The 21,092-nt window shown below is 39.0% G+C and overlaps 1 protein-coding gene across 1 annotated transcript; it reads left to right on the top strand.

Annotated features, from left to right (window-relative positions):
• The first annotated feature begins 12,254 nt into the window (after positions 1 to 12,254).
• On the top strand, positions 12,255 to 13,957 carry LOC109870055 (oligodendrocyte transcription factor 3). Its single transcript, XM_020460374.2, has one exon. The coding sequence runs from the start codon at positions 12,462 to 12,464 to the stop codon at positions 13,206 to 13,208; it is 747 nt and encodes a 248-aa protein (XP_020315963.1). The 5' UTR covers positions 12,255 to 12,461; the 3' UTR covers positions 13,209 to 13,957.
• Positions 13,958 to 21,092: the final 7,135 nt, after the last annotated feature.

Below are 21,092 nucleotides of genomic sequence, written 5' to 3'. Positions count from 1 at the left end.
GTAACCACACAGCATTTAAATAATTTATTACCATAAAACTATTACCAGTTCCAGTCAACACAAAGCCAACACAAACCCTTTCATGGTGAAACAGTACAATAACCAACTATAATCACCTATCTATCAAAGACAATTTACATATGATATACTACATCTCTAAAATTGAAGTCAGTGCATCTAAGTAAATTGATAATGAACTAAAGTTACACTGTGTTTACCACTAAATAGAGATGTATGGGATGAACCCCCATCTTTCTCCTTCACAGGAGCTGGCAAACAGGCGTATATTAAAAGGGACACATTTAGCCGTTTTCTTCAATGTCGTAAAGAGGCTGTTTACATGATTGTTTTAAAATCCATCTGCTTCTTTTGACACGTCCAGATAATGTTGGGATTGTGTTGATTTGAAGGAATTTGTGCACCATATGCTGCCAGGGCCAGGCACCTTCATTTAGGCGAGAGACACTGCTGCAGGTCTTAATGGCAACATCATTTTAGCTTGTTTATCTAATGCGACTGTTTCATGTAATTTATAGAGCTGTTGGCTGGGTTCATTCCACCACTGCATGCTAAGGAGACAGACATAAGATATGCTAATGCAAATGTTGGCCCGAACTTTGCAGCAGTAAAACAAAGCATTTGCATTTGATATAGCACATAATAAACTGGTTATTAGCATTTTAAATATGTCAAACAAACTTGAAAAATGTGGGGTGCGCTGTTGGCTTTTATAGCTCACAGCCACACACACCACAGCCCCATATGAAAGTCTGTGATTTAATGTTTTTGTACAATGTCACATAAAGATGCTTAACTCTGTTGACAGGCCTAAACTGTCAATTATTCAACACACAATTTGTAAAAAGGACAGGAACAAGTATATTACTTTAAGTAAGTCCCATTAAGATTCTGTTCAAATGTGCCTAACAGAATATGTTACAGTATCCAACTTTGAGAAAACTATTGATGTCCTTTGTCCTCTTGCTTAAGGAGTTGTAAACATCGCGTTAAGACTATTTGATTAAAGACATTAAGCTATATGATTGCTATGGAGCAAGACTATTCATCATCAGTTACTAAAGAGCACCTTTAATTCTACAGATTCAATACATCTGATACAGTACAGATGTAGGATCTTAATTTGATCACCCTCTGGCAGGAGATGCAGGAAACGTCAAACTTCTAGTGTATTTGAGGTTTAGAAAGGCTTCTGAAGTTTGTCATTTTCACTTTGAAATTACTTGATTTTCCTTTACAATTCTTTTTATCAACCCCTACAAAAATGACCATTAATAATAATCCACATAATAACTCACATTTCCTGTTGCTGCAGGATTATTTTCCTTCTGTAGCAAACTGGCTCAAATTCAGATCCTACACCCACCAGTACCTTGTGACTGACAGGAATAGACAGACAGACAGACAGACTGACTGACGTATCCAAAGGGACTGGAGGACAATTATAAGAGTACAGATGGCCCTGTAAAATAACACATTCAAACTCAGCCCTTTTGTTTTTATGTATTTTATTAGAGAAGCTGGTGTTGAATATATGTTTAGATTTACAATCTGATCAAACCAACAACAAAAATGACATATTTTGGGATCAGGCTGTTGTCCATTTCTATTAGGAAGAAAAAGTGACAATATGAAAATGGTTGATTCTATTATACAGCTTTTGAGATTTTACATTTCAATTGTACTTCTAGTAACTTAGATCAGTTTTAGGATATCTGATAGTGTGTGTGTTTGTGTGTGTGTGTGTGCGTACATTTAACGCATGCGTACATGTATATATCTTTAGGAGTAAGCTGGTGAATAGAACCCACATGATTCCCAGTCATCGGCAAGGCATTCTGTCCGTGCCACTCTCACCCCATTAGTATGGAAATGAGGCTGGTGTGACAGGTGGCCTCACAACCAACACAATTAACTTTCTCCATTAGCTGATGTGCTGACAAAACAGAGCGGGGCCAGGAGGAGCACAAAAACATAGGCCCTAAGAGAGAGCCACAGACAGACATGTCCCATACTCCCTTCCATTGCCTGGGCGGGCTAGAATGACTCTCATAATATCCCCAAATTATCCGTCTCTCACTGCTCCCCACCGTTACTGAAAGGAAAGATTTGCACCATTCATCCTTTTCTCTTCTAACCCGTATGTTCCATCATTTTGGGACATGGATAGCTTTCTCCAACAACGCTATGGTCTGTGTGACAAGTTGTCTCTCTTGCTTAGCCACCTCTCGCTCTACACCCTCCCCCCCACTCCACCCCTATGTGCGCACATGCATGCACACACACATATACACAATCCCTTTAAAGCTACTCTCAGAGGGATAATTTATATATGCAAATGATTTGTTTCTTTGAAAATTTCTCCTTCCACAGAGAGGACGATTCTGCTTTGACAAGAAACGGCGACAAATGAGACTAATACCCCAAATTGCTGCATCTCCTATCACAGGCCTATTAGCTATTCATTTATGGGCGAAGATTCAAACAACCACAGCCATGAATGAATTGGTGTGGCTCAATTTGCTTTTGTCTTATTAATGTACCATTTTTATGTGGACCATCTGAAAAGGAATTTGGGTATCCAGAAGAATATTCAAACCCATTACACTTGCCAAAAAATGTCTCACTCCACGGCAGACGATTTGAAGAATGTACAGAGTGTTCGGGTTCTATTGAAGCACTGTAATAGTTTGGAAATGATAAGGAACTACTGTACTAAAAAAAATGCAATTCCATGCAAATAAAATAGATAAAGTAATTATGTTGGAAATACACCACAGAACATTTGGGATAGTGCAGCATTTATTTCCAGATCTCCCACACAAGATAATTGCTTATTTTCTATAGATAAATAATATACTGTAAACAATATACTGATGTTACACTTTTTTCCAATCCAACTACAACTTAGTGATTGGCAAGAGGAGTCCTTATGATTTGTCAAAAGCATCTCAACTAGCTCTCAATGCTACAGTTATGCAGGTTGAGGCTGCGACTCCCTCCTGTCTGCCTTCCGCATTAATTACCTCAATATTAGTTTAACCATGAAGTGAGCTGGAGGCCATACTGGTATCTGACACAAAATAACGGCCCTTGACAAGTGAGTGCTAAGAAATAAAAAAAGATATATTTTTAAAGTGAGTGCTAAGGAGCTATGTTGTCTCAGTGATGGGTCTGCTCTAGGCTCCCAGGGGACTGCTACAAGGTGAACATGGAGGTGAAGAGGAAAGAGTGAGAGGTGTGCTCTGTTTCATGTAACGGTTTGTTAGTTCTAATGACTACATGACGGCCAGCTTATAGTCATCAGGGTAGTGTGATTGACAGGCCGGAGGCAAGGCTCACATGTTCTTTTTAGACACATCCTACAACCTTCCCAACATAATCTCTATCAGCTTTTGGAGGAGCAGCCTGACTAGATGATACTTTCATACTATTCCTACTCTTTATACTATGACTAGAGGAAAACTTTCAGTCATTCATTTCTGGTACATTTGTTGTGGCAGTTTTGAGACAAGTTTCCATGTACATGGAGATTTGACTTAATTTGCTGTATTTACAGGAAGGCTTTGCATTTATTTTCTTGCTCCTCTACAGCCCTTTCTGTTGCTGCTGTTTGGTTGAGACATCCCCGCCTGCGAGTCTTGTGTTTGGGTGCGATAAAATAAAAAAAGAAAGAGGGAACGCAGAAAAAAAGACAGGAGAGCGCAGAAGGAGAGGAAAGGCCACCAACAATAAGAGTTTGTACAGGAATGACCCCCAGGACTAACATCCAGCCTAGAGTAAATAAATAGACTGGGGGTGAGAGTTTGACAGGCTTTACATCGCTATAAAATCATGGCTGCTCATAAATGCACTTTTTCAATCAGTTTCTTTGGAGAGTAAGGTGCTGCAAGTAAGCTCCTTGAGATGAACGGGGTAGCTCGGTCATATTGTTTTCACACAATCTTCATGGCCACAAACGACTTACTCATTCTGTAAAATAATGGTAAATGTTTGCAAAAATCATAACTGCTCTTAAAGTTTAGTTAACTTCCTCAGAGAGATCACAATGTACTCTCTACTTGATAACACTGGACTTTCCTATTTGGCCAAATCTGAATTGTTACATTCTTCTGCAAAATCAAGAATGACAAAAAGATATTCAAAATAGCTATGAACAGATGTAGAGTGAGTCCCCTCCCAGACTGTCTACAAGGGGTGTGCTAGTGGCCTGGAGAGGCATGGTAATGGTGATTGGGAGGAAGAAGTTCCCTTCCAACTGGAAAGCACTTACATACCATCCCTGATGAGGATCTCTTAGCTGATAAAGACAACGTTTACCCAATGTGTTATTAGTAAACGATACTTCTCTGGGCTGTCTTGCCTATTGTGCCCTACGTGTTCTGTGGCTAAGCAGCAGTGTAGGCAGTTCGTTCCACCAATTTGGTGTTTTTTAAGAAGCGTCATTTACTAGGATTCTTTTTTGTTAAAATTATGTCATAAAGAGCACATGTTCAACTTAATAAAAAATATGTTTTCCCAATTCAAGTGGTTAAATACAAATTTGACTATAGTAAGTGTCCATTAAGTGCCAAATAAAGTAACAGGGTTGATGACTTCATCTTAACAAAATCAACATTTGCACAACTATGGGACAAAACAGACAGGGTTGGCTTAGATTGTTGACAACATGTAAACTATAGTTAGTCTCCAATGTTTATTGAAAACATAAATACATTTGCACAATGAGCACTTCTTCTCTCTCAAATACATTGTTACAGTTGTAGGATAGCTAGCTAACATATTTGAGCCATATTAGCATTGACATGAAATCATTCTAAACACCTCAAAACAAGATATGGTATCAAGAACAAGATGACATTTGCTGAAACTAGTCAATTATGATTCCCCACATGGCAGTTTCTTGTCATTCCTTTCAATCCTTTACCCAGATTTTAGCAGAGATGCAGAGAAGCATATTTTGTTTGTTTAAAATAAGAACCACCAGTCAGGAGGATACAAACAGCTCAAGAGGTATGCTTAGATTCGCAGAAAAATACTTTATGATAATATCATGATATTTGTGTATTAATTATGATTCCATGATACATGCCTGTATTGATGTGTGTTATAGTCCCACATAGTGTAATTTGGATGTAATATCCTAGGCGTGTTAGTGCAGTATATTGAGATATGTAATTTACACGTCAGAATAACACCCTCATTAAAATGACAATTGAACAAGTAAAGCGCTATGCTTAGATAACCGCTGCAGAAAAAATACATATATATATTTTTTTTTACATATAATTAGACATAATGATTATGACTCTAAATTGCATAAAAACAACAGTTTCAGGTGTTTGAAAAATGTAAAATTCCAGAAGAGTGCGGTCTCTAAAATAATGGGTGCATAACGCCCCTGCGCAAAAGGCACTCTTTTCGTGGAACGACCCAGGCAATATATGGTGGTAGTGCTTCAAGATACAAGGAGGACTCTGGAGGACCTGATCATTTTATTGCTTACGAGGGGCATTGATAAGGAACAAGCAGGGCCACCATGCTCTTCAGCAGTATGGGTGGGGAGGAGAAGCCCTCCCTCTCCTCCATCTTTTACTGAAGACTGCAAGGTCATTTTGGTTCAAAATGTCTTTGGACAGGATCAAGGCTTTTTTTCAGTCTGTTTTTTGTCACAAACACACACATCTGCATTTTCAACTCCTTACCTCCCACTTTGTCGATATGTGCGAATGTGTAATTAATGAAACAACCCCTCTCAGATTGGTTCAGACAATGGACAGTGAGCTTTTCACCAGCCCCTGTTGGCGGCCAAAGCAAGGCCAGTCCCTATTCTCCTTACATGTAACCCCACTCTAGCACAATGCACCCCTCCTCTGTCCAGCTTATCTGCCAAGCTTACATATTAATCTGTTCTCTCCTACTCCCTTCTTGGGGAGCCCCCATGCAAACCTTCATTTTCTGGTCATGTGCACCCATAGGAAGGGGGCGAACCAGACACAAAGTGACATAAAAAGCAGAATAGGGGCTGCCAGGCTGAAACTGAGCCTGAAAAGAGGCATGGGAGATGAACAATTGTCCCCAGTGAAAGGGACGGTTAAAAGAAGGCGCTGAGGGGCTGGTACAGCGATGGAGTCCAAGTCTCTAGTCAGCAAGCTCTACCTACCAGACAGACAGAGCCATGCTAAAGCTAAACCAGGGCCCGTGGGCCATCTGGCTGCTTGAGAGAAGGCACAGAACCACAACCACGCAGGCATACCAGCACTCAACCACTATAAGGGAGGTTTTGAGGGTGTTTGTTCCTCCTGACACCTCTGACCTCACCAGTAATGCCACACTATCATCGTACAACTCCAAAATCAACAGGTCATCACTTACATGTTTCAGCATTTAATGCCCATCCTATCAATGGATGGAAAAGATTGAGATGAGTGAGAACAGACTTGGACATACTATAGGCTTCCTCTTGTAAAAAATAATCTGCTACATGCATTTCCAAGATTCTTTTTCAAAGCTCAAAATGTAATCATGAAGACATGACTTACTTGAGAGTTTTCAAAGTGTTTTCAACTAGATCAAGTGCTTGCTTCAACATTTCAACGCCTTTAAAAAGTAACAGTGCTAATGGCCTGGGTAGGGAGTTTTGATTGAGTGAGTATTACGTGAGTTACAGCTTTGTGAACTAAATACCCCTGAATGCCTCAAACAGCTTAAGAGAGTTTTGTTTCTGAACTTTTCAATTCAACAAAGAACATGAAAGAGCACATTTAGCACTGAAATGTAAATGTTCTTGTTTTGCCTAATTAATGTAAATGTCTTCTCAGAACAAAACAGCTCTCCAAATATTAATTAGAACCTAAATATTCATGGTGAAGCTCCTTGTGAGCCATTTAATTAGGGAGCTTTTATTGTTTGATCGTAATGTTAATTAGATATTTCTAATTTGAAGATTTGTTTACTTGTCATATAACAGAATACAGAATCAAGGAACATAACGTTTTATTGATATATCGTATTTAACTCAGCAACACCATGGTACAGTATCTGGATTGGAAAAGTCTTAAAGCTAGAATCCTTAATTGAAACAATAACAAAATCGGCGGCCCCACCTCTATTTCAGTGAAAAGCTGAGGGATTGGTCTGGAGAAATGTAAACACTCAAATTCATAGACAGAGCTATGGATGCAACCAAATAAAAATGAAAAGAATAATGATTTAATTATATTTGTCTTGTGCAACACTATCAAACCAACTACTTCAACATTCAGCAAAACATTGACGGCCTCCAAGACACGGCTCTGACCTTGACCCCTCACTCAGACTTATAGTGGCAGGATGTTTCCCACCAAGACCAGGGCTTTTCAATCCAGGGATGTTGAACTCATTCTGTCTGGTTTCAATGATGATGGTGGAGTACATTCACTTTACATGCTGACTATTGCTGATTCATTCACATTTTACTACTGTTGGGCCTTCGTGGGTTATTGGGCCATCACTGGGCCATGCAGGCCACCCGGGAGCAGCTGAAAAACTGTGGTTTGTTGTGCTGCTAATTATATTGTGTCTCTGCTGAATAGATCCTCTTAAAGGACTTACGTGCTGAGACCAGGGAACCAAGGGTCTGTTCAGGAGTGTCCCAAAGTAACAGGCCATTCAGATAGAAATATGTTGTGTAAAATAGACATGTAAACATGAGTAAGGAATGTTCAGTATGCTGCACACTCCTGAACGCGACCCTGAACTTGGTCATGTGTATATTCTGTGTTCAGCATGCGTTGCTGAATAAAATTACTGTTTCAATCTGAATACATTCATTTTCAAATGGCCACAAGTTAATAGAAAAAACAGTTACATGGACTTTCATTAAAAGCTGTTGATCAGGTATTGTATCTGTTCTTTGGTTGTCTGTTCTGATTGAAGAAACTTAAGAGTGAAACTTTATGAACAGAATATAGTTGAAGCATTATTTATAACAGTAAGGCCCAAAGAATCTCAAATATTTTTTTTTTGGTCCATGGTGTAACTCACTTCACCCACAGCGTAAGCAGTAAATCCAGGGCGGCTCAGTGTTGCTCATTGTGCCAGAGGATTGTGCTGGTCCTCAGACACCAACCTATTATCACAGATTATTGTGAAATAGATACAAATTACTTATTCTAAATTCTGAGACAGGCACACGTAAAAGTCCACTTTTTGTGTACAGTACACTATTTTGTATACAGTACATTTCAATCCAACCCAGACACTGTGGAGAGCTGGAGGGCTGTTCAACTTCCTCGACCATGCAGGGCTGACAATGTGGTCCATCAAGAGGTTTCATTCTGTCCACAATAAAAGTAGTTCATTCCAATTCTGGCCATGGTGACAGAAGCCCTGTTTTTACATTAACATACATCCTTAATCCTGATCTTGTCCTGATTTTGATCTGATCTTGTCTGTTAACACTTATAAGATCAGATCACAATGCGTCTTTTAATTGTCTAAAATTGTGAGCTCAATCAGAATGTGGACAAGATCAAGAAATGTTAGACCCAGGTATAAACGGGGCTTTAGAGAGCACAGCATCTAAACTCCTGTAACACAGGAAATTAAATGTGATGTGTGTTATATGTTGTTTTTGATGATGACACAATACTGCACTTTTTATATTCACCATTTTTTGATCGTACAGAAGATTATTACGGATGATTTTGATCAGACAGAAGATATTTGAAAGTTGAAGAACAACTTTCAAGTATCTAGCATGAGCTGTATATGAACAGGTAAAACATATGGCTACACACAATGAAGCTTTTTCAGACAGCACTTGTTATGCCCAAAAACCAGACTGTTTTGAAGGAGTTGTTTTCTCTGCCAGCATTCTAAGCTGACCAACAGGGTTGTATGACTAAATGGCATCAGGTCTGTTTTGGGAGAAGCTGCCGAGAGCGTGGGGAAGAGAGAAAGCGTGGGATGGGGTGAATAATGAAAAAGCAGAGGGGCTTAAGAAATGAATTGAGGCACATTAGAGGCAACCTGCTGGGACTGTACCGCTAAGTAAGAGGGATTTTTTTTTTAAATCCTCAATTTAGGCCAATGTCCTGGTCCTTGGTGCAGGGTAAGCAGCGTGGGCCTAGTGCACTGGTGGGAGGGTGGGAGGGGCCTCACTCATTCTGCTGATTGGTGTTTCCCTCCCCTGGGGCAGTTGTGAGTAGGTGAGCCCCCCCCCACTCCACAGCCACACAAACCACCATGACACCTTCCTTTCACCTCCCTGCGCCTCGGAGCAGTTCCCTCTCCCCCTGGCTCTCTCTCATTGAGACATTTCTCCACATTGCCTGGATTAGGAACACTTTCACTTAGATCTATGTGGTTGCCCCACAGACAAAGAAACACTTGGGGACAGGATTAGTAGGATTAAAAGGGATTCACATATGTCCAGTTCAAGCAATTGGTATTCAAAGCTTTAAACTTTCAAATGCCACCAAGAGAGAGCAAAGAAGTCCAGCGCTTTTCTTTGCATTGCAGCACCTTTATGAGGGATGGTTTCTTTTCTATTCCAACAATGACATGGTGGGGGATTTTATTGCTGTGGAACACCAAGTAGAATATGAGATTGAGTTTTTTTTTGTGGCTGGCACTATTGGATGGATGATGCTTGTACCCCTCCAATTACTGTGCATTCAATTATTCCTCTCCTCCATGACAAAAGAGTATGCCCCTTTGAAGATAGGAACTATCTAGTCTCAATGTTTTCTTAAACTTCAGTAATATTGTTCCCAGTATCTCTCATGTGTTTTATGATAGTTCATCACAGAGTTGGTTCAATTTCTATCGAATTCTATCGAGTTAGTTTAATTTCTATCTAGTTATCTTCTAGTTTTCAGTCATCCTTCAAATGGTTGTATATATTTGTGTCCAATATAATGCAGATGAAATGACTAATTAAGTGATAATGAGTGGTTTCTGTAAATGTGGTCATTTTCTGTCCATTGGGACACAAGGTTTCATCAACAAGTTTTATAGTTCTACATCAACATTTCTACAGGATAAGATTCACTGATGTGCATAGACTGCCATACATTCTGTTTCTAGGTTAAATGTATTTATTTTAAGGATGAACATTATTAACACAATTATAACATTATTCATGACTAGAGGATTGGTGGTGTTATTATTGTTATTATTATTATTATTATTATTACTTGTATTATTACTTTTATAATAATTAGCATTATTATGATGTTGAACATTTTCCTATATACTTTTTAAATGTCTTATTCGTTATTGTTTCATGTTTTATGTACTGACTAAAGTTTATCACAATATTGCTGATACTCTCCACAAATGAAATGAGACTACTGCAGTATAAGGATACATTATATTCGTTGAAAGTTATCTTATTAAAGGGTTGGAATTCCTATGTAGGCTAATGTAAATTACACATTTAGAAAAAGTAAGTAAATAATCAGCCTATTAGCATATAGCTAGGCCAATAAAAAGTTTAGAATTTTCTGTTTGAATTGAACAGATATTTAATTGAACCTATAAGCAATTCAAGGTTCAGAATGGTGGTACAGTACGCCATGAAGGCCTACCACATGTACCACATGAGCAATATATTTAGGCCTAATGTAATATCATTAGGCTATGCAGGCATAGAGTATAGGCCTACTAAAACCAACCACCTTAGGAAAACCGGGTTACGTTGCTACATTTGGGCAATTCATCTTCAAGCCTAACTTTGGTTTCCATTCTGGAGGTGGTCGCATTTTACCCCCAAATATAGTAAGGCACTTAATGAGATTTGTAGGGGTAAAAAGGTAGGACTATTACGTCTATATTTTTACACACCTTATGTAGCAACAAGATTTACAACAGGCTAATGACATAACATTGTTATTAATATAGACATAATAATAATAGTTGTTGTTGTGGTTGTTGTCATAATCAATTCAAAAATATTTTCAACATAATACTAAATCCTCTATTTAATAAGCAATGACACAGTATATTTGTGTGAATCATTTGTATAAACTCAATGAAAACCACATGTAGTTTTTGATTGGAAGTTGAGTAGCCTACCTACTCTGTTGCAGTTGTGCATCAAGCGTCCTGGTCCATTCCATTTCCAGCTTGGTCTCTGATGGGGATTACTATTTTTTGGCTGTCATACATGGCCTATAATTGTGATGATATAATACATTAATTTCAGATCTAAATGTCATGTTATGGCAGGTGTATACCTAGGGTGGAAGGTCACTTCCCTTATTACAAATACAACCACGAGAGTCAGATAACATATAAGCAATGTTACGCGGATTCCTGCATGGCTGAGAATAGTGAGAAACGGAAGATTTATCAAATCAGGTCAAACAGATGCATTTTCATACAGGATCTGAAAATGAATTAATAAACAAATAAAGTACATATTATAGCACGTTATAATGATAGCATATCATGAATTAGTCTAATGTATGTACCGGGAACGTGTGAGATAGGCTACCTTATTTGCTTTTATCAAATTCTAAATCAATATCTTATCTGTTTTCGGGAAGTCCCCTTGTTAACTGCTAATTACTGAAACGCCATGAGGCTGAATAGACTTAGAATCGATTTGCTTATCAGGCTATTCATGTGGTATTATGGAATATATCCTATTATGTTGCTCTTGAGCAAAAATAACGTCCGGTTGTGCGTCCGTCATTGACAGTCTATCCTAAACCGCAGCGAAACTCATCAATGTTATTCCTTCTCTCTCGACAGCACGACAAAGTTACATTGTGCATACTGCAAATGAACATATTTTCCAGCGATTTGGAGAATATAGTGGTCGATCCCAAACACACAATCAATAAAACACGATGCATGACCAGGCTCCACCACATGTCAAGATTTCCAGAATTTGAGTGCTACCCAGTTTTAATAAAAGCATTTACAAAATGCATTACAAACAAAGTGAAGCTGATCAAACAATACTTTCAAACTAACCCGGTATTATTTCTAGAGAGCCACAGAGAGTTTTCAAGTTGTCTTGGTTTCAGATGATCCAGGACTGAAGTGTTCCCCCCACGGTGGCATTACAATGAATAGGAATAGATGTCCCTTTGGTCAATGGGACAGTCAAAGGACACCGCCCTGTATAATAATGGGGACGTCATCCTAACAAGACCATTATGAAATGAATAGGAGGGCTCTTTTTGTTTCCCTTCTCTCAAGCAGCACTATAAATACTCCGAGCGCTCTTTTACCTCACCACAGAGCAAGAGGTGCACCCGCGAGATAAGATTACTCGCAGCTATCCGGCCAACAAGCCCACTGTGTTGACTCTTTCGTTGTTACCTACACCTCCTTCCCAAAAAGAGGACGGAACTCAAACGACAGAATCGGGTGATAGAGTGTGACTTAAAAACAGGGCAGAGATAGAGAGGGAAGCAGCGACCTCCTACCCAAACCGAGCTAATAAAATGCATTCTGACTCCAGCTCGAGCAGATCTTCCTCACCAGACATGGATGGGATGTATCTCAGAGACCACCTCAATTCAGTGTCCTCGACGCAGAACGAACTCCTCCAGAAGATGACGAGCGAGCACCTTTCCAGGCACGGGGAAAAGTCACCTGGCGGGAGCAAGTACAAACTCAAGAAGCAAGTGACCGAGCAAGAGATTCAGCATCTGAGGCTGAAAATCAACGGACGGGAGCGCAAGAGGATGCATGACTTGAACCTGGCGATGGACGGCCTCCGGGAAGTCATGCCGTATGCACACGGTCCGTCCGTGAGAAAGCTGTCTAAAATTGCCACTCTCCTGCTCGCCAGAAACTACATCCTGATGCTCAACAGCTCACTGGACGAGATGAAAAGGCTGGTTGGAGAAATCTACGGCGGACATCATTCTACGTTCCACTGCGGGACAGTGAGCGGGCACTCTGGCAACCCAGCGCATCAGGTGCATCCGCTGCTCGGGAGCGCGCTGTCCTCGTCCACATCCTCCACCCTCACCACCACTTTACCGGGACTAACCTCCATCCGAGCACCTCATTCCCTAATGAAGAGTGCCCCTGCACCCCCTCTTCAACTCGGCAGCGGTTTCCAGCACTGGTCAGGTTTACCTTGCCCGTGCCCCATATGTCAAGTACCTCCACCCCCTCATATTCCTATCAGTTCAGCGGGACTGACGAGACTTACAAGTGAAAACAAGGACGTGATGAAGTAATTTGGGACATCCGATACAGAATGGTGTCAACGTCTACAGTAAATTGTGAATTGGACATGAAGAACGAACCTCAATGCATGCATTGTTTGTCTGTTTATTTGTTTTTGCGTATGAGATACCCTAAATATCCCCCCTGTAACAAAGATCCTGTGAAAATACTTTTTCCATGGTAAAACTTTTGCCGGTTATTTGGTGTCACCAGAGATGGATTCACACAGTGTACATATGTTTCTTTGTAAAAAAAACAACAACTTCTAAAACATTAAGCTGTAGATGTCTGAATGTAACCTTACGTTTCGAGCACTGAATGTGATCGTAGCACAACATACTTGCTGATCTGAAAGGGCGAAGAAAGTTGCATGCAGATTTCATATTTTTGTTTTTTACATCATTTGTGAAAGTGAAGAATGTCCTTTCCTTGTAACAAGGATGGTGAAATCGCATTCTACAGTGTATGAACATTGTATTATTATATATTTAGTTCGACAAAGGTTGACATTATATGGATCTTGATTACTCCATAGAATTCTGAAAATGCTTTTAGCTTTGTGGCGTTATTCTGTGTCCATTTGTATGTAGAACTTCTTTAGCATGGCTTCAGAACAACTAAAGCATGATTGTTTTCCTGGAAATTATTTGTTATGCCCAGAGACCCTGCGTCTTTATTTTTGTACATTCTTGATGATTGATGAAATATTTATTATTGCCCAGTGTTCCTGGATGAAATTTCAATAAAACCGATATAATGAACCATATATGCTGCTTTGTCTGTCCATGCCATGTCATAATGTATCTAATATGGCCTCAATTAAGGACATTTATTCCGGTGGATTATTTATTCATAGATTAAAACTATTTCTAAATATATGTTTGGTCTATTAGCCTAATATGGATGCCTTGAGTGATTGGAATCATGCAGTCTGCCAATAATGCCTGTATTTTAATGTCACTTTTTAATGAATTTGTAGACCGTGTCCTAACATATCTATAGACTGTATACAACGTTTTAATACAGTCCACATAAGAGGTAGGTCTATTGATTCCTCAACGTAGGGTACTTGCTAACTTGTATTTGTTTCTGTTCATTCATTGTGGTGTAGTGACAGCAAAATATTTGCTTTGCAGGCTGGCAAAATAATTATCCAGTGCAGTTGGCAATGTTTACACGTGGGCCTAATACAATCTGTTGTTTGAACGTACACTAGATTACACAAGTGCAGAAATAGAAAACGAAGGAGTTCTGAATACAAATTACACCCATGGGGGTTAGACGAGTTTTAATGCAGCAACTAACACCAGTAGAAACGTTGCTTAAACATCTGGGAGCATCTGCAGAAAAGTATGGGCATTCTCCTTGATTGCCTTTAGATTCCCTTTAGCCAGAAGACATTTTCCATTTCCCACAAATGAACCAGAAATGAACATTCCCAGTATTGATCCTCATACTGAAAATAAACTTCATTAAACTAATCTTTATCAGTGGGCAGCATAATTATTAGACCCTCATTTTATTGATCACATCTGAATGCACATTTGAACTATCATGTAACATTGCTAGATCTATACTGTATGTAGCTTACCTAGATTAACACATTTTCTGTCCAGAATTATGCAAAATCCTCATGTTTGCTTTATAGTGATTTTCTTGTGTTGACGGAAGTGTTTAGAGAGAGTAGGCCTATCGATATAAACACCCGATAATGAATGGTTTGGCTTAACTTTCTCAAAACATTATTACATACTTTCATTGTTAACTCCAATTTCATGATATTTTAATAACATAATGCTATTTATCCTAATTGCACATCCCAACACCACCCTCACTTCTAACTGTTGATATTAGGCCTACTTCTTATAACAATAACTCAACCATTTTAATAGGTCTACAGTAGCCTTACGAAGAATATATAAATAATCCATGTAAATATAATGACATGTCCGATATGCCTAGGCCTATATTTTAAACAAATAAATTACTAATACAACATATTTCTGATCATACAATGTGCTTCAATTATTTCATAATTAGATGCGCGTTATGGAACTGTTGAGCCCTTAAATGCTACATGAACCTCCATGGGATCAGAAAGCGCTTTGGCAGGTCCCCGGAGTCCTTTCACTGACGCATCGCTGATCAGATAGGCAGAAACAGAATGTATGTTTGTGGAGATTACAAGTTAATTGTTCATGGGGGAATGTGGATCGAAACACATCAGAAGACTTCGTTGGGATTACAGGATCCTAAATGCAAGAGATTATGCATTCAGCAGCCATTATTCGAGCATGTAAATGAGCCAGTAAGCCTTTTGTAACTTTGTCGTTGGAAAGCTCAAGTTCTTTCCTCGTAGTAACTGCTGTAGGTTGGGAGAGTGAAAGGGGGAGTTCATTTTACACTTTGTCTGACGGATAATAACAGTTACGGTTAGACTGTCCATGCCAGATGGGGTTTATATAGACGGGTTGCAAAGCCCCATCAAAACGAAGCTTTTAAATATTTTGTTCTTAAAACGGTGCCAGGGAAGGATTCTGCCTGGCAGTAATCTTATAATCATGAGATATGTTTAAAAAATAAATAATACTTTTCAGTTTATCAGTTCAGATTTATCATGCCGTAAAGAACATTTACAATTCAGTGGTGTGAGAAAAATGTGCCAGCAGTTATTTAATATCTTAACCTGTTACTCTGCGAAGTATTCTTAAAATTACGATATTCCTAATATACAATGATGCTTGCTTGATGATGTAGTTCATAATATGAACTATATCATAAAGTATGCCTAGCAAGCAAGTATCAATGGATATTAGCAATGCATGTGAATATAACTATGTGCTGTTCTACCATCACTACTGTAAAATTGATTGATCTTAATCCAAATTGGGAGTTCACATGCATGCAATTTTGCAAATGCTTCCAGAAAATATATTGAACTCATGTGGATAATCTGACCTTTGTAAATAATAAAGAATGAATATTGGGGCTGCAGGTACCCTAGTGGTTAAAGCGTTGGGCCAGTTACCGAAAGTTTGGGAGGTCGAATCCCCGAGCTGGCAAGGTAAAAATCTGTCGTTTTGTTAATCCACTGTTCCTAGGCCATCATTGTAAATAAGAATTTGATCTTAACTGACATGTCTAGTTAAACAAAAAATATCATGAATATAGTTCAAACATGTTGTGTGATTACCCTTGAGAGGCAACTATCTGGACAAAAATATGTTATGATGTTTGACCCTCATTCCTCCAACACATTTTACATCAACAATAAGAAACTATTGGAAAAAGCAACAGTCAGCAAAATATGCATTTATCTCTTATCATAAAGGCCCAGTGCAGTTAAAAAAGTGATGTCCCTATGGTTTATTTATATTTTCACACTATGAGGTTGGAATAATACTGTGAAATTGCGACAATTATGATAATGCCATTTTAGTGTAAGAGCTGTTTGGTGGGATGGTTTTGGCCTGCCAGGTGACATCACCAGGTGGTAAATTAGTTAATAGACCAATAAGAAAGAGAGTTCAAAACGTATCTGCCAATAACAGCTAGTTTTCATTTTCTCCTTCCCCACTCTGACCACTCACAGACAGTCCTAGCAAATTTCTTGCTCGAAGAAGCTATTTTTGTTTATTTTTTACCATTTTAATTGGAAACAATCACAGTAAGGTACTTAATTGTTACCCAGAAATGATTTGATATTGAGATAAAAACGGCTGTATTTGACCTTTAACATAATTGGACATGCTATCTGAAATAAAATATAACCAAAAACAGACAGTTATTTTAACAAAATGACAGTTAATTAGCAGATTATGTAAAACAAAAATATACATTTTCCCTTTTGTAATGTCTCTTCTTTCCGAAGTACAATCCACAATAGTACTAAAAAACAGATGTACTATCAATTGATCATAGTATCATTTATTTTTCAGAATTCTGAAGAAAATATACATTTTGTCATATTTATTTGGTAAAAACAACTGCCATATAAAGGGACAGTACATCAAAATGTACTTAATGATATGCCTTAAAAGTGAATAATCAATTGATCCTGAGAGACAGTGACTTGATTTTATTTTATTTACTTACCCCACAGAATCTTTAGCATTGCTGTTAGCAAGCCAATGGGAGTGTTAGGGGCTAATGAGCTGTGGCAGCATGTTTCATAAAGCCTGCCCAAGTCCTCAATGTCATTTCAAACCAAATGTTATAGCAACCAAAATGTCATTACTAGGATATTATAGGAATTCTCGTATTTATATAACATTTTCAGTAGATAAACAGCTTTTAGCAGAATACACACCAATGAGCTGTTTGGACAGCAACTAAGCATACATTTAAGGTCATTTTGAGTTCCTATACAGTCACATCTGCTATATACGCGTATAACCATAGGTAAGTATGTAAAGGGCTCAGGCTCACCAGGTGATCTGTCTATCTGGTCAAAATCACAGGGAAAGGGAGATACCTAGTCAGTTGTACAACTGAAATGTGTCTTCTGCATTTAACCCAACCCCTCTGAATCAGAGAGGTGCAGGGGGTTGCCATAATCAACAACCACATCATCGACGCCCGGGGAACAGTGGGTTAATTGCCTTGCCAGAAGACAGATTTTTACCTTGTCAGCTCAGGGATTCGATTCAACTACCTTTCGGTTACAGGCCCAACGCCCTAACCACTAGGCTACCTGCCACCCATACTGATACAGGTCCGTCCCCCTCCACCCACTGAGGGTATGGATAACTTGGTATTATGTCTCCAGAGAAACCTAGACTTAAATAAAGGTCTTATTGATCAAAATACTCAAAGCGGAAATAGGTGTTTTTGTCTGGGGTCAAAATGGCCCCAAAGTCCACATTGATACAGAAACACTAAACAATTATTTAAAATGAATAATAACAAGTGAATTAACAAAGTCATGGAACATTGGAAGGGTGATTAAACACCTTTGAGATACAGTATGATCAAAAATATGCCTCTGGGGTCAAAATGACCAGTCATTTGCTTGAGGGTTAAGATATGAGTACTCTTCTCATTTTTTTAGTGTTTGTTTGAGAGTCTGTTTGAATTTCTTTGTTTTGCCCTTTATTCGAACATTATCTCTGTGAGATTGTGGAGGAAAACTCTAGGTAATTGTATCGGCCTAATAACCTATTTGGTTGCTATGAATTAGACGTTACTTGGTAGTTTTCTCTCCATGCAACTCCCTTTGTTTTCTTTAATTACAGTTTTGCAGCTAATAAAATTGCTCCCTGCTGGAGATTCATCAGACATGCTGATTGTCATGATGATAACACCTCTGTGAACAAAAGTAGTTTGTTTATAGTAAGTGCGGCTGTGGTAGAACAGTGATGAGTGGGAAGTTCTACATTAAATGCCCCCATACATAAAATATTGAATGTACTTTGATTATTCGTTTTTGATTTAGACTATGCAGGTTGAATAACTTTTATTAACTGTAAAAAAAATGTTTTTTTTTTAAATAGAGCTGTATATGAATCCAGTAGATATTATTTTTTTTACTTCTTAATTGTTCAGGCTTACAATTCTCTGGCTGAAAGAGTGAGACAGATAGAGATTCGCTACACCACACCAGCTATTCTATTGGTGCTTATTCAGAACCAGGCAGATTGGGAGCCTAAATAGCCTTAAAACAACATAAGGGTCACTAAAGAACCAATGAGAAGGACTTTCATGCTCCCAAGTAATTTCTTGAAGGGTTTAAATGAAAAGACAACCCTGCTAAGTAGCCCCCTTCTTTTCAGCAGTGACAAATGGCCAGTCATCTTCAGTGGACACACCTGTTACTGGAAACACTCCACATTATACACGTTGAGAGTGGCCTTGTTAAGATCAGATTCCCCTCAAAGGTTCCGCACAATAGATATGCATGCTAACAATGCTGCTGGCCCAGAGCTAAAAGCTCTGCGTCAAAGCAGGGCTTGTGCCGGGCAAGACTGGGGGCTGCAATTGAAAATACATTTCAGTTGAATAAGGGGCATTGGCTGCATCAGAGGAGCTGCTGCCCCCTCATAGAACAAAAGCAGTTGTGGGGATAAGTTATTGACTCCAGTGACAGGGTGAATGCAGTTCATTATGTTTGCCAGTTCTTGTGCACTCTGAGTCTGTCTGGGGTCTGAATTAGGTGGCAGGTGCAGCAGCCATTGCCTCTCTGCCCCAGGGGAATGCCTGTCATCAGCTGATTTCATAGACAAATAATTATCCCATATAGCCAAAACAGAAAGCATATTTCCATCATAAGCACATTTTGCCACAGCCATTAGTGGCTGAGCTCATTTGCATGTTAATTGTGCAGTTAGAGAGGTCTATGTTGACGTTTCCCTTCCTCACATTTTGATTGGAGGGGAAATGGAACTAGGAAATGTTTTCCATGCTTGTTCAATTGTTGGTTGGTTATAATATCTTGTTTACACAATTTGGAGGATTGGTGGATTTGTAAAAGGATCAGTCTATAATTCTCCCAGAGCCTGTCAGCATCACAAAAAAATATAACTGTGTTGCATAGTCATATTTAGAAATGTCCATGCTTTCTGACAGAAATGTAACTCAAGTATAAACTACTGCCATATTTACATTTACATTGCACAAGCTAATGTAGCGAGAGTTTGGGACGATAAGGTTCTATCTGCAATTATACAATGGGTGGGTCTAATCCTGAATGTTTATTGGTTAAGAGCGCATTCCAGCCAGTGTCTATTCCACAAGTTACCACCGGCTAAATCTGACGTTAAAATGTCTATTTACTCACTTCCATTTGACTGCGCAATCCACTGTCTCATCAACCCAGCTAGGCAAATTATAAACTTGATCTAATGTAGCGAGTGCTTGGGACTATAAGTTTCTATCTGCAAAAAAAGATGACTCTGAGATAATTGGGTTTAATGTTCCGAACCCTCATTGGTTTGAATGGTGTCAACAATTTTGATCTTCAATTCTTTTGAACTTAACAACAGCAATTAAGATGTATAGGTAGAGAACATGGAACAGAACAAGGCTATGTAAAGAACTCTATTTTGACAAATGCAGATATCACCTTATGGTTCCAAGCTCACGATAGGGCCTAGCAATTCTGGGTGACTCATTACTTGCATTTATCTGATTAATGGAGAATTATGTTTATGATAGATGTTATTGATATATTGATACCTTTTCAGACAAATAACGGATTATGCCAGACGTCTGAGGCATTTTCAACTGCAAAATGGGGGAGATCATCTCACTCAAGTCCATGGAACCAGTCAACCAGACACCTGCTAGAATAGCAGGCTGTTTACACACTTCCAACACAACATCCAAGTCGGCTTTGGTGTCAGTTTTGTGTAAATACAGAAGAGAGAGAAATCAAGCTACCGTTTCTGTGAGCAGTAATGTCCTCCCACAGTGTCTGACAGATGGCGTTCACTAGTTGGCCATAAATGGCTGTCACAGAGTGTTTGTCTGTCTGCCAGTAGCCTATGGTTAAGGGACTCCCTGGGAGAATGTTACTGTCCTGACACCGCTGAAAACGAACTGTCCTTGATTGTCAACCACAGACAACCATGGCCCTCGCGCCACCCCAACCTTCTGGCCAGAAAGGCTAGGTTGGGGGAGCAGGTGCAGAGAGGAGAGATATATCTATTTAAATCATAGGCTACCACATGCTTCAAATCTGCCCTGAATAAAGCCACTCTCCATGATGATATTGGGGACATGTTCAACATAAAACAAGATTTTTGTACTGTCTGTGTTCAATAAAGGGAATCAACAGGAGAGTCTTTGCTGAGTGATTACCTGTAATTTCCCAAGGTTTATTACCCAGAATAAAAATATAGATTTCCTCTTGTCCTTTTCAGCAAAGGATCATAGTTGTAAGTATAGAGGGGCTCATT

This window comes from Oncorhynchus kisutch, linkage group LG25 (assembly GCF_002021735.2).
Source record: "Oncorhynchus kisutch isolate 150728-3 linkage group LG25, Okis_V2, whole genome shotgun sequence".
In the NCBI taxonomy this organism is placed as follows: domain Eukaryota; kingdom Metazoa; phylum Chordata; class Actinopteri; order Salmoniformes; family Salmonidae; genus Oncorhynchus; species Oncorhynchus kisutch.
This window is presented reverse-complemented; position numbering and strand designations above follow the sequence as displayed.